This window comes from Uranotaenia lowii, chromosome 3 (assembly GCF_029784155.1).
Source record: "Uranotaenia lowii strain MFRU-FL chromosome 3, ASM2978415v1, whole genome shotgun sequence".
Classification (NCBI taxonomy): domain Eukaryota; kingdom Metazoa; phylum Arthropoda; class Insecta; order Diptera; family Culicidae; genus Uranotaenia; species Uranotaenia lowii.
The window spans coordinates 2620772-2635622 of record NC_073693.1 but is presented as its reverse complement, the minus strand read 5'-3'; the positions used below and the strand labels follow the sequence as shown (position 1 = coordinate 2635622).

General features: G+C 40.9%; 1 protein-coding gene across 8 annotated transcripts in view; it reads left to right on the top strand.

The window, feature by feature from the left end:
* Nucleotides 1-14851, top strand: part of LOC129758451 (prominin-like protein) — a 152220-nt gene that overhangs the window by 121892 nt on the left and 15477 nt on the right. For 2 of the 8 annotated variants that reach the window (XM_055755946.1, XM_055755947.1), the window contains 12 exons: nt 234-586; nt 653-777; nt 995-1018; nt 5768-6213; nt 6274-6571; nt 6635-6838; nt 6906-7049; nt 7114-7452; nt 7523-7644; nt 11641-11691; nt 12028-12162; nt 12505-13039. In XM_055755946.1, coding sequence (XP_055611921.1) covers nt 234-586; nt 653-777; nt 995-1018; nt 5768-6213; nt 6274-6571; nt 6635-6838; nt 6906-7049; nt 7114-7452; nt 7523-7644; nt 11641-11691; nt 12028-12162; nt 12505-12946 — 2683 coding nt within the window. In that variant the 3' untranslated portion in view covers nt 12947-13039. Of the gene's footprint in view, nt 1-233; nt 587-652; nt 778-994; nt 1019-5767; nt 6214-6273; nt 6572-6634; nt 6839-6905; nt 7050-7113; nt 7453-7522; nt 7645-11640; nt 11692-12027; nt 12163-12504; nt 13040-13653; nt 13789-14851 lie in introns of those variants that run through there. The other 6 variants (XM_055755951.1, XM_055755952.1, XM_055755950.1 and 3 more) reach the window with 6 other exon arrangements.

Below are 14851 nucleotides of genomic sequence, written 5' to 3'. Positions count from 1 at the left end.
CGAAATTTCTTATTCATATTTGGGGCAGTGTAGGTCTAAAGCTGCCTTGATGTGCGTATCTCGTATATGTTGAAAACTTTCAAATCTTCAATAAAAAAAAACCGTCACTTTTATGAAAAAAGTTCCTAAACTTTTTTGATGAAGTTCAAAATCTTGGACGATCAATATGTAGAGTCTTGAGATCTGTTTTGCTCCAAAATATGAGTTCTAACCCCGTCGTTCACTCTTTCCAGCTTCGGTGTGGTGATAGCGTTCGCGACCAACAGCTACATGCAGCACGGAGTGGAAAACATCACAGTCTCAGCCCGACACGGTGTGGACGACAGCCGCACCTTCCTGCAGACCACGAGCCGGCAAATTTCCAAAGTTCTAGTCGACAACTACCAGGAGTTGAGCAGCACGATTCTCGGCACCCTGAACGATGCCTCGGAGATTATCATCAGCCGGCTGGAGCAGCAATCCAAGGCCGATAATCTGAACACGCTCAACGAATTTTTGGGCCAGTTGCCGGCGATCCGGGAAAATCTGGACCGAATGACCCTGCTAACGCGGGAGTTGCGGGTCAACGCATCCCAGCTGAATGACGGTATGAATTCTACTCATTTTTGTTTTGAAAAAGAATAATTTATTTTTTATTTTCTTTCCGTAACAGGATTAAGAGGCGTCAAGCGTGAGCTGTTGGCCTCGTTGACCAAATGTGGCACCCAGGAGTGTATCGACGTTATGGAAAATTACCGCATCGGTCGTCTGGATACCAATGGAATCGATTACAATTCGGTAAGTTGGACAGTTTTCCGAGTCAGTGACAAAAGAGCATAAAGGAAGAAAAAAAGAACCCGTCATATAAACCGAAATGTTTTTGTTTTGTCTTCCCATTTCATGCTGACCTAAATGTTGAAAATCACTGTTCGTTGATGGGTTCCATCATATATCGTTAAATCCTGTTTCTAAAACAAAACAAAAAAATATCATACCCATTGTTTGTTATGACTAGATACAAGATCGATATTTTCCACGGGTAGGTTGTGTTTGACAGAGTGTTCGCTTGTGTGTTTCCATGTGTTTTGCGTTGCGGAAAGTTTTTTTTTTGCATCAGGAAAACAAACCTAGCCTTTGTTTATTGCTAGCTTCTTTTTTGCGTCATCTTTAAAATCCTTCAAAAAAAAAAAAAAATACGAATTTTCTGTTAGAAAATAAACTGAACCATCTTTTGTTTCAGTTTGGCTAGCCCACTATTGTTTTGTTTGTCATACATAGGCTTGTTATTTTTTTAAAGATGGGTTCTCTCGCAATTTATTCGCTTGCACAATCGTAAACGAAAGCCTAAATTGACGAAAGGATTGAATCGGCAATTCTAAAGCCTTCCGGATGAGTTGCATTCTAGAAATTAGTTATAAGCAAAAACAAGATATCGCTTCATCCCATTTCCCTTCCTACCTGTCATGTCGATGCTGATTTTTTTGCATATTAGTTTCGATTGGCGCAAACATGACTGTTTTCATTCATGTTTTTTTTATTTTTGTGTGTTGCTTTTGTGGTGTGTATAAGTGTGTTATTCAAACGAGTTTTATGTTATTTTTTGCATTCACATTTTTTAAAGTTAATAATAAAATTCATTCAATTCATTCATTCATTCATCCATTCATTCATTTATTCAATAGGAAAAAAAACAATACACATATTCCTTGTTTTTAGAATATACCTTGTATTCAGATTTTCGTGATAAAAAAGTCGAGAGTAACATAAATATTTATAATTTTGGAAATCTGTGCAAAATTTAAAAAAAAACTGTGAATTTTGTGAAAATCTGAAAAATTCTGTGATCTGTGACGAAATTTTGCTCAAAATTGAGTGATAATACAGATTTTTCTGTGATTTTGGCAACCTTGGCCAAAGGGGACTAAGTGCAAATAACGAAAATATGGAATCGTTTAAATTAAAGTTTAACTTGCATTGTTTTTTTTTATCAAATAAAATACCAAATGCTTTGTTTTTTTTTTCACGAAGAAAGATTTTTAGTTTCTAAATAACATTTCGCTCCATTTTTCTGATAAGTTATCGAGATTAAAGTGAGGCTCTAAAATTATTCGTACTCAAACAGCCTCTTTCATATTACATGGTCTCTATTGCTTGATAAGCACTCGATTTATACCAAAAACTTATATGGGAGCCCCCCTTTCTCTTTCCTATCTGAAACTTCTGGTAAGAGGTAGAGACCCCATTTTTTCGTAATCAAACTTACTTACTTACTTACTTACTTACTTACTTAATGATCCCGCGCCGATCCTCCGGTGCATAGGGCCGTGGTAAAAGACCTCCACTGTTGACGATCCGGAGCCAGCGTCTTCACCTGGTCCCAGTCAAGGTTCTCGTCGACAGTTCGGATTTCAGCGGCTAGGCTTCGCCGCCAGGAGTTTCTGGGTCTGCCTCTTCTTCGATGTCCTTCTGGATTCCATTCAAGCGCCTCTCTGTAAATCTCGTTCTCATCTCTTCGCAGCGTGTGCCCAATCCATCTCCACTTACGTTCCCGAATCTCGATTTCTAGCGCCCTTTGATGACACCGGCGAGATCCAGTTGCCAGGCCACCAAGCGCGGATGATATTCCGCAGGCAACGATTCACAAAAACTTGCAGTTTTCTCGTCGTCACCGCATATGTGCACCAAGTTTCGCATCCGTACAACAAAACGGATTTGACGTTTGAGTTGAAGATTCGGATCTTAGTTCGTAGAGAGATCTGGCGTGAGCCCCAAATGTTTCGGAGTCTTGCAAACGCAAATCGGGCTTTTCTGATCCGGGTTTCGATGTCTTTCCTGGTACCACCATCAGGCGTTATCTGGCTACCAAAATACTGGAAGCACTCCACTTTCTCAATTTGTTGCTCAGCTACCATGAAACTGGAGGGATTTCCTGTGTTGATCTCCATCGACTTGGTCTTTCCGACATTATTGACTTTGAGAACTGCTGCCTTGGAACTTTCGGTGAGGTCGTCGAGTTTGCTTTACATGTCCGGCTGTGTTTAGGCGAGCAAAACAATATCGTTTGCCAGGTCAAGGTCGTTCAGTGGCTCCATTGTTGAAGGATTCCACGACAATCCTGGGTTCGGTGCACAATCAATCGATCCAGTCAGAATCTTGTCCATTACGATTAGAAAAAGTAGCGGTGATAAGATACATCCTTGTCTCACTCCAGCAGTTTCCGGGATTGGTTCGGACAAGACACCGTCGTGCAAGACCTTGCACAAAAATGCATCGTATTGTACCTTGATGAGATGGACTAGTTTCTCTGGGACTCCTCGTCGCCTTAGAGCCGCCCAGATGTTTTCATGGTTAAGTCGGTCGAATGCTTTTTCGAAATCAACTAACACCAGCAGAAGAGAGTCCTGGAATTCGTTGATTTGTTCCAGTATGATTCGTAGCGTTGTGATGTGGTCCACACATGATCGTCCGGATCGGAATCCAGCTTGTTGCCGTCGGAGTGTAGCGTCGATTTTCTTCTGGATCCTGTTCAGGATCACTTTGCAGAGTACTTTGAGGGTTGTACAGATCAACGTTATGCCTCGCCAGTTACCGCACTCGGTCAGGTCTCCTTTCTTCGGGACCTTTACGAGGATACCCTGCATCCAGTCGGCCGGGAATGTTGCAGTATCCCAGATGTCAGCGAAAAGACGGTGCAACATTTGTGCTGACAGGGCAGGGTCGGCTTTCAGCAGGGATGCAATCGATCCCAGGTGCTTCCCCCCGCTTCTATTTCAGCCAGCGAAAGCGCTTCAGAGTTGACGCCATTTATGGGATTCACTGTTGGCGCCTCGAGCTGCAGATTCTGTTGGCCATCGCTATTCGTGTCTCGGAAGAGTTGTTCGAAGTGCTCAGTCCATCGTTTGAGCTGATCTGTTCGATCGGTCAATAACTGACCTGCTCGGTCTTTCAGCGGCATTCTTGCATTAGTCTTTGCACCACTGAGGCGGCGGGAAATGTCATAAAGTAATCGGATATCTCCATTGGCGGCGGCTCTTTCTCCCTCTTCGGCTAGGGAGTTTGTCCAGGCTCTCTTGTCTCGTCTACAAGCTCGTTTGACTGCCTTTTCCAGCTCCGCATATCGTAATCGGGTGGCTGCTTTGGCTGACCCGGTACATGCCTGCTCAATTCCGACTTTCGTCTTTCTCCGATCATCGACCATCCTCCAAGTTACATCCGACATCCATTCACTTCTTCTTCCACGAACTTTACCGAGAGTATCATGGCTCGTCGTGATTTTTTTTCCTGTTGGGGAGAGAGTCCCCTGCGACCATTATGTTGATCTATTATGGCTCGTCGTGATAAAGGCATTCTTGATTCCACACTACTGTTCTTCGACTGTTCCGTCTGTCGGCAACTCCGAGGCTCGGGATTCTAGCTGTTCAACGTATGCCCTTTTTACCTCTGGATTCTCCAACCGGCGCACGTCGTATCGACACCCGACTTTCTCCTCGAGCCGTTGGACACGCACAACTCTCAGTCGTATCTCGCCAAGGACGAGGTGATGGTCAGATGCAATGTCTGCGCTTCGTTTGTTGCGGACATCAAGAAGGCTCCTTCTCCATTTTCGGCTGATGCAGATGTGGTCAATTTGATTTTCTGTTCGGCCATCTCGGGATACCCAAGTGACCTTATGTGCTGGTCGATGGGGGAAGAGCGATCCTCCGATCACCATGTTGTTGTTGCCACAAAATTCTACAAACAGCTCTCCGTTTTCGCTCATCTGTCCTAGACCATGGCGCCCCATGATGCGCTCAAGGTCCTGATTGTCGGAGCCAATCTTTGCGTTGACGTCGCCCAAATGGATTTGAATGTCACCATCACCTGCCATCTTGGACTTAGCTGGACTTGCTCTGCCGAAGTTCCCGCTTCATTATTGCTCATTACTGCTCCACCGGGCGCAGCTCCGGACAGTTTGGCAGGTTCATGCCCTTTGTAACAAAATAGACAGAATTGGCCTCATACCATTCCAGGACACTTTTAAAATAGTGGCATGATGCCTAATCTGGCCAAAATAGCGGAGCTTCGTCGTGCTGCTGCAAGAACGGCAAAAGGCGCTTTTCGAGGCACTCAGATTTGTAGATCTCACCATTTTCCGGAAAGATGGCCAAACGAGATATTTGGAGGCAAACTTCGACATTTTTTTTTTCTTAAATTTGTCGTCCACATCGAACTTGCTCTTGTCGGTGATTTGCTTTAATCATCTGCTTCACCTTTCCCTCCGTCCCTCCGTTTTTGTTCTCTGGTCCCGGTTTTCTTCCAGCTTCTTTGCTGTGGTCCAGCGTCAACCGCTCCTAGAACCGCTTCAACACTCTGGAGACGGTTGAATTGTGAATGTTCAACATTTTATACCAACTGCCGGTGTGACAGGTCTGGAAATTCCAGGTGTCTGGAAAGAATTTGTCCTCTCGACTCGCGTTGGTTCACCTCCATTTTCGTTGAATCGAAAAATACGACTTCGAGTTTGACAGCATGTAAACAATACACATCAATGAGAAAGTGTGCAAATTTGGTTGATTTTTACCCAATGGTAAAAAAGTTATGCCCTGTTGAATGTGTCGTAATAGTTTCGTGTTCGCCCTTTAATGTAATTATTGAAAAAGCCGATAGTTTTTAAGCAAGCTTTTACCTGTGCTTTTACTCCCCAGAATGTAAATATCAGTGTACGCCTTTTCGTGTTGAGTGTTCTGAACCTTGAAACCCCATTTCGGAATATAATCTGACCTTATTTTCCCATCACTCACTCATTCAGCTGCCCGATTTGACCGAAATCACCCGCAGTGTAGAGGACCTGGTCAGCGGAGACATCGAGAAAGATGTTCAGCGGGGAGTCCGGGAGATGGAAAGCCTCAAACTCCGGCTGAAGGAAACGGTACGCGAAAGCATCCCCAAGATCACTTCGGCGACGGACAAAACTGGCCAAGAGATCCGTGCCGTTGCCAACGAGCTTACCTCTAGGTTGAACAATGTGGCCGACTTTTTGGGCAACAACAGCTACCGGTCGCTGGAAACGGCCGATGAGTACATTGATCGGTACAGCATCTACCGGTACTATGTGGGCTTGGGAATCAGCTCGGTGCTGCTGTTGATCCTGATGTGTCTCTTCTGTGGACTGCTGTGCGGAATCTGCGGAAAACGACCGGACGGATATGGGGACGATTGCTGCAACAAAGGTGCCGGAGGACGCTTCCTAATGTTGTGAGTATCTAGTCGGATAAATCTAAAAGAAATCAAGACTAATAATTGTATATCTTTTAGTGGAGTGGCCATCATCTTCCTAACGTTTTCGGTTATCCTGATCGTCACGCTGGTATCGTTCCTGGTGGGAAGCGTTTTCAGAAGAAGCATCTGTGATTCGTTGGGAAATCCCAGGGACAGTCAAATGTTCGAGTACATCGACGTTTATTTCAACATCAACAAACAATACGAACAGATCCGTACCAAAGGACTGGGCAGTCGATCGAAGCTACTTCGCCAAGGACCAAACCGTCAGGTTGAAGCAATCCAGACGGCCGAAATTATCGAATCCTGCAAAGCTAACAACACAATCTATGAGGTTTGACAGGCATAACCGGGTCGTTTGCTCCAATGTCTTTCACATCGCTACCCTTTATTTTAGGTGTTGAAATTGAAAAATTTCTACGACATCAATGACATTCGCCAGTTCCCGGAAGAGTACGGAATCACTCAGCAGTTGAAAGATTTGAAGAAGCAGATTCGCATCGATGAAGTAGATATTTTATCGGAACAAGCCGAAAGGGACATCGAGGAACTCAGGCATTCGCGTTTGAACGATTTCCACTCGGAACGATTTGTGGACAATGTAAGCTAGTGGCTCATCTGATCAGAATGGCTATGGTGATAAATAAACAATTGTCTTGAATTTCCAGCTCACACATAACATCACTGAGAACAACTTGAACGACATTGCCAAAAAACTTCGAGAAGTAGCCAACAAGGTGCCTTCGGGTAAGGAAATGAACGACATCAAAGTCAATCTAAAGAACCAAGCCCTGCATCTGTCCTCATACCAGGTAAAGTTTTCACATTTTGGAAAAAAAATACTTCGTTATAAAATAAAATTAATGTTCATTCTAGGCAAATCTTGTGGAACCCATGCTTCGCTACACGAACGAATTGGTGAACCTGTCGACATCGCTGGAGAAATCAATCAAATTCGGCAAGGAATCGTTCGCTGTTGCGATCGGAGATTTCCTCAAAGATATCAAGGAGGCAGAGGAGTATATCAACGAAAAAGGGCAGCCGTTCGTGGAAGCCGTGGCCAACGAACTGACTGAAGGTATCCTCGATCAAATTCATTCGTATCTGAGTTTGGTGATCGAAGAAACCACCAAACAAATCGGTCGTTGTGGACCGCTGGCCAACGTTTACGACTCCATGTCGGTGGCCACCTGCAATCGAATTGTGGATCCTTTCGTGAGTGTTTGACCATTGATTAAAATGCCCTTAAAGCAAGACGATTAATCCTAATGGTTTAAAATTTTAGAACGGATTCTGGGCCGGAGTTGGATGGTGTCTGGCAGTCTTTATCCCGACAATCATCTTGTGCGTCAAGCTGTCATCGTTGTACTCGAAATCGGATCCTTACCCGGGACCGCTAGTCGAATCGTAAGTCACTCCACTTCCTCTCAATAGACTGATGTCCTGTATTATTCTATTAGATACTTACTTTTGAATATTATCTACGTACTATATTATTAACACACTACCTGCAACCCACTGAACCAATAATCCCTTTTCCCCCCTTTCTTTTTTATCCTTCTCCAATTCCCCACAAAATGTACTGCATCCTGCATACTGTAGTTTTGCTCCCAGTTTGGTCCATCACGGCTCTTTCTGAATCTTTTTTCGTTCCTTCGACCGTTATTGGTGCATCCACTCACCCATAACCCTGTGTTCGAAACCTCTAGAACGTAACACACTGTTGATAGTAGACTAGAATCTGCAGATTTTGTTTTAGTAAATCAAACATACCAAAGTCAATAAAACTATAATTTATCTGTTGTACCACATTCTTTTATTTTTCTCATAGTAGAAGTTGCATTGTATTTGTAATATTTTCAAATGTAAAATAAACCCACATTCGTTAGTAGTATTGGTAAAAGAAAGTTGCGAGATGACAATCAATCCTGTCCCTAATTTGATTAACCAACTTTAACACCTTTGGAATTCGGTTTGATGGAGTGTTTTTTCCGGTAAGTTCTAACGTGTTTTTTGTAACTCCTTTATCATTCTATTTAATCCGGTTAACACTTTCTCGGTTGTTGGAAATTCCTTCTCTGGATAAGCCAAAAAACTAAATGCAAACTATCGCTTAACTTTCTTTTACTAAAATAATTAATATGTCATCAATGTTTGTCTATACTTACCTACTTTATTCTTACACAATATAAAAGTACTAAATGCATTTTTGATTGCGTGCATGAGTTGAATGTTGCTTTTTCGTTTCCTCTAGTTATCGCTACATAGGTAAGTCAAGATCGTCAAAGGGGTTCTTCGGCTGAAGAGGAAGAATACAGTCGAAGGTTCCCCAACTAACGAGCTGTAACTCACTGATGAACGTGGAATGGAATTTGTCAAGTCCACTTAGAAGAAGCATTTTTTGTTCTGTTTTTAAGATTGTACATTAATAGTTATTAAACATGATTATTTTCACCTGTATTTAAATCTTTACCTTGCCCTGAAATTATGATTTGACAATTTTGAACTCTGAAGTTTGAAGCTACCCTAAGTTAGGGTGACTTGAACTTAAAACATTCGATTGAAAAGTAGTCCAAGACATACAAAAATTCAGCATACTTTTTCTCAAAAATAGCTGGACCAAATTTTTCTAATTAAATATCTTTGAATTACCGAAAGTATTCTGTTCAGTTTTGTAGAATAGCGTTGAAATACTGATCTTGGCAAAAAAACCCTACATTTTTGAATCAAAGCTCACATGATGATTCATCATGCTCATTTGCTGATTTGGAAAAATGTTAGGTTCAATGCAAACAGGCTTCGGATTCATTTGAGAGCAAACACCCACGGAGCTAAAATTTGCTCCCACTCTTTCAGCGGCAAGAAGAAATGAGAAAGAGTGACCATTTGCCTCGAAGATGCAATGCTCCTAGGGAGTTTTTTTTGCCTCTCACTCCGATCTTAAAAGAGAAATGAGCGCTCTACGGGAGTAGCTCCCTAGGAGAACGCTATGAGGCAAACGTTATGTGCTGGAAATCTGACTGGCCCGTGTTCGTTTGTTTTGGTTTGCGCCGGCTGTGTCATTTGGAAATGATTTAATATGAATAGCAAGAGCTAGAACGTGTTCTCGCTGATTAGTTTGTTAAGTAAAGTGGCCCAAATAAGCAGATTGTTTTGTGAAGTTGACATGCAAAATTGGGGTCCGATAGCACAAGAAGGGATTGCGCAACGAGCTTCAAGTTTGTAAAGAAATTTAAGATATTTTGTTCGGGTAGCATCAATAACCGCCTAACGGGGCATCATGCAGCAGCAGGGTTAGATGCTACATTTTTATACCACAACACTTTTGCAATGTTTACTGAAATTTTATGTAATAAAGTTATCATTTATTGATAACAAAATGATGATGTCTAAGTTTCTTACATCGTGAGATAGATTTTTAAAGTTTTTGATTCTCATAGAAAATTAGAAAAAATTGACAATAGATGTACTATTTTTTATATTTTTCGATGCATTCATCAAAATGTAAATCACCTTCTAAATCTCGATTCCATATGTTGAGATATGATTGTTTTGTATCACGCGTTTGTTGTTTTCAAAATTTTTATCTATCATAACATGAACTTTTATGATACAAGCTAGTTGATTTTTAGTATTTTTTTACCCCTGAATGTATGCAGCACCTTTTTGGTTTTTTCTTTAAAATCATTTTTGAAATAATTGTTTTGCATAACGCGTTTATGAATTTCAACAATTCAACTATCATAAAATGAACATTTATGATTTATGCTAGTTGATTTTTAATAATTTTACCCCTAAATGTATGCAGCACCTTGATGCCTTTTCTTTGAAATTATTTTTAATATGATTGTTTTGCCTCACGCGTTTGTAAATTTCAAAATTCATCGATCATAACATGAACTTTTATTATTTAAGCTAGTTGATTTTTAATATTTTTTTACCCCTAAATGTATGCAGCACCTTTATGCTATTCCTATAAAATAATTATTGATAAATTGTTTTCGAGCAAAACCAAAATTTACGGTAATTAACTTTTCATTAAAAGCAAAGTTTGTTGCAATTTTCCTCTTTTTTAAGTAAGATGAAAATCGCATGCTTTGTAAATTTAAAAATAACTGAGGAAACCAATAATTTTTCTGGCTACGTTAATTTGATGTTCCATCAACCTTAAAACTTTTGATGTATAAGCAGAATGATTATCTGTGAACGTTAAGATTTTAGAAGCCATTTAAGTTGAAAAGTGTTGCATGATGCCCCAGTTGACGGTGAGACAAACGTTTTACATGAACATTGAATGAAACTTAGAGTAACAATGTAAACGTTGTTAAGATTCAAAAATAGTCTAAAATTTGTTGTGTTTACATCGCCGCACAGCCACCCCATCAGCCAGCAGCAGCAGCTGTGAGCTTTACTCGAACGCAATTCTGAATCGTCACGCGCAAAGTGATTCCTCCCAGGGAGGCCTCTTTGGGAGGAGCGCTGAGCCTCTGAGGGAGCAAAGAGTGACCTACGCTCTTAGCGATTCTGGCGGTAGGAGAAGCGAGAAAGAGTTATTTGCGACTGCCAGGAGTTTGGGAGTTCCTCCTCTATGAGTGGTACTGCTCTGCCTCTTTTGAGTCGCGCCTCAGGATCCGTCCGAAGCCTGATGCAAAAAAACGGCAAAGGAGTGGCGTTTCCAATTGAAATCTGGAATGATCATTTAGGTTCAATGACGTAGTTTTCAGGATAAAAAATATTCCGTCTTTGGTCTGTTCGTGACATTTCGGACGTTCCCTTACAGTTTCTGGCTGTAAATTCATCTTCATGATTGGTCAATTTGATCTGATTCTGCGATAGGGCCTAAAGATAACATTTTAGCATTGTATTCTCAGTAATTTTCTTTGAAATCAATATTCTCATTTATATTTTTTCTGATTTCTACATACGTTCAACACTATCGTTCATAATTTTCCCATCTTTGCGTCCAATTTAAAAAAATGTGTAAAGATGTTCCAACGTAGATAAAGATATTCAACAATAAATTTCGTTTCATTAGTATTATTGGGGGTTTTGATAGTTTTTTTTCTTCAAACACTCGCATATCATGATTGCATAAACTCACTAACCTAGAAATGTTCGTTTGAGTTATATTGGTTTAGGTGCACAAGATCATTTTCAGCAGAAATGGGTTTCTGTGGTTGTTTTGTATTTTGCATTTTTTTTTTCTCCTTCAAACAATCTCCCTTCCACACGTCCCTCGTCCACAATCGCGCACCTGTTTTGTCACTTTGTTTGATTTTCTTCCGTTTTGTGCACTAGAAAAAATGAATTTGTTACTTTCGACCTAGTTTTTTAAGTTCCGTTTCCGGGCGGGTCTTACCCAATCGGTGTTTTTTTTTCTTTTTCTCTTCCATCTCTGCGCAGTGAATATCTGTACGATGCCTACAGTGAGCGGGACAATATTCCACTGGCAAGGTAAGTTCCCGGGCGTGTAACGTTAACTGCATCCCAAGCCACTCATCATAACCACACTACCTAGTGTTCTAACTATTTTAATCCCAATATCAATAATCAAAATTCAAAGGTCGTTAATTGGAACGTTCGCGTTGACGTTTCAGTCGACGATCGATCGGGTTCATGATCGAATGAACTTTGTCGTGCATCCCCGTAAACGTTTGGTCGTTCCGATAGTATTTTTAAAATAGACTTTTTTCGGTTAAACTTAAATAGTTTCCAAAATTGCACCATGCATTAGAATTTATTTAAGGCAGTTTTCAGAATTGTATTCATGAATGAATTTTTCAATTTTAGCGGACCGAAAAACAAGCGCCGCAAGAAGAATGATCGCCGGCGTGATTCGCGGGATCGGCGAGACGTCTACTACGAAGATGGAAGCCCCTCGGGAGGACACAGCCGAGAGCCACGGTATAACGATATGGCACCAAAGTAAGTAACAATTTTGGAATAACTGCTCATTTCAGTCACAAATAAAAAAAAAATCAAACTAAAACGTATCACGCAGACATTAACTGCTCTGGCGCAATTTTTGGTAGACTAGAATGCCCCGAGACACAGCATTTTAGCAGACACACAAACAGCACAAATCCCTACTATATCTAGATTTGGACCCCTAGAGATATCGGTAGTGAGTCCGAATTCGCGAGACCTGAGTACTAGTACTTAACCATCATTTGCTTTCCGTAGCAATGAGAAAACTAACTAGAGAGAGAATCATTCCATCTTCTACTAACTTTCCTCTTCCCTAACAACCCTTGTGTACTATTGCAGTTCAGAGCTTCAAATCCCATCAATACTAACCAATAGTGATAACGAAAAGAAAAGCACCAAACTACCGGATGAGATTTCGCTGCCGGAATCGCCGGCCAAGACTGAAAGTCCACCACCATCGCCGAATCGGCTGTTGAGTCGCCTCTTCCAGAATTCCCTGTTTGACGATTTGCACCGGTCCTCCAGCCATCAAAATACCGGTAGCACCCACCAAGTAGGCCTTGAAGTTCCCTGGGCCGCGTACCGTGCCGTCAGTCGAAGCAATAGCAGTGTCGGATCGGTCAAATCCCTTGGCCTGCTTTCGAACCGGGCTCCTTCACCTCTAGACTATCGAACGATGTCCTTCCGACGTCCCCGATCGCTGGCTGACGAGCACGAGACCACCTCCAAAAAGGATGGACGATCTTCGTCCAGAGCAGATAGCGGATACGAAAAATACTAAACCTTAGTAGCAACAACACGAACCAAGAAAAAAACACAAACGACCATAAAGATGTGCTTCCATCTCCTTACGCTTTGATACTTAACAAAAAAGGTTAATCTTCTTAGATAGACAACATTGATGTATTCCACAAACCATTCGTCTAGCTATGTATCATTCTACCATTCTATCGATTGGTCAACATTAGAATGTTAAAAAATTCTTCAACAAACCGGCACTGACATATCCCTTCTCGTGCTACAGACATACGTAAAAATGTATATCTTCCCGAAAAAAAAAACATAACTTAAGATGCACACATGCACTTTCATATCATTGTTCAATCCATTTACGCGCTTCTACAAAATCGCATCTCTCCAATATGTGTGTGTGTGTGTGTAATTGTTCGTGTACAACACGCTGTCCCTAATTTTTCATGTAAATACACTGATCAGTCCCTAGAAAAAAAACTCACACCTGCTTGCTACCGGAGGTGGTCATCTCACCCAAGTATCTCTGCAACTTCAAGTGTTCAAAACTCTCATACCCATTTTGAAAGATTACCACGATCATCAACGATGAGATGTTGTACAAGTTCTAATGCTGTCTTGTGTCTTATGTATTCATACCCATTCCGGTGGCCGGTGTTCGCATTGCACAACAATTCCAAATGAAACCAATATTCCAAAAAATACAAAAATAAAAACCGAACAAACAAATCCGAGCAGATGCAACTATACGCCGTGCAACGGTGCGATGATCGGTGTACGGTCAAATCTTGGTGCAGGTGGTGTTGGTGGAGGTCAACCATATCGACAGCTCTAAGAATGAAAGTCTCAATTTTAGCTATATTTTCCAGTCGTCGAAATCACGAGTAAGTGGTAGTGAGTGCGTTCCGTTTACTAACCATAGCTTAACACAAATCACGTGACGTGGCTTGTCAAATTTCACCTCGGTAGTGCTGACTCAAGTAACCCGTCGAGGCTAGAAACTTACTTTCCTTCCCTAAAACGTTTCCCAATATCAGGACGACGAGGTGAAATTGCGCGAATCACGCCACGTGATTTGTAAAATAAGCCCGAAAACCCCATATAGGCTGGCATGTTAGAACTTAACTAGGAAAGCTCGAGTGATGGATTAACAGAATGACACTTTTTACTAATAATCGCTAAATTTCTTCCTCAGACAAAAGCCTTGCATTGGCGAGGAATAATTTAAATTTCGATTGGAAACACAATGCAAGGCGCATTTTAAAAATATACTCATTTCCCCAATTATTTTAAGTTAAGTCTTCAGAGGAATTTTTTTTTCGATACCATCCGGAAAGTATTTTAAGTATTTTTCGAGATGAAATATTCGAGTCATTGAATTTCACTTACTATTAGGGGAGAGGTGGGCTAAGTGCGCATACTAAGGAGAATACTAATTTTTTTCCTATATTAGCATAGATAGGTGTCTGAAAACTATATGCACATTAGCGGACATCTTTTTTATATAGAGCAATTTCCTGTTAAAATCTCGTACAGTTTTTGAGAAAATGATTTTATATAATAAAAGTAGCCAAAATAGTCCATTTCCGAAACCGGGCGGGCTAAACCCGTATATTTATGTTTTTAGCTATATTTTAGTTCCACTTGCAATATTTTCGTTTATTTAAATTGGAAATGGTAGAAACTGATTTCAAGCATACGTCAAAGCTGAAATTTTGGCGAAATTTTAGAAATCACTAGTTTGTTCATAAAATATTTCATCAGCCCAGTATTAAGCTCTTCAAATTTTTCTGTAAGATTGCAATTAAAGTGTAGATTTATTGTTTTAATGATTGAGATTAAGAAAAAAATAATCAATGGCTAATCTATCTTTTCTTGATAGAGGCAGCCTGCCTGATATAGGCATTCAAAACCTGTCTCTTATTCCAATTACTTA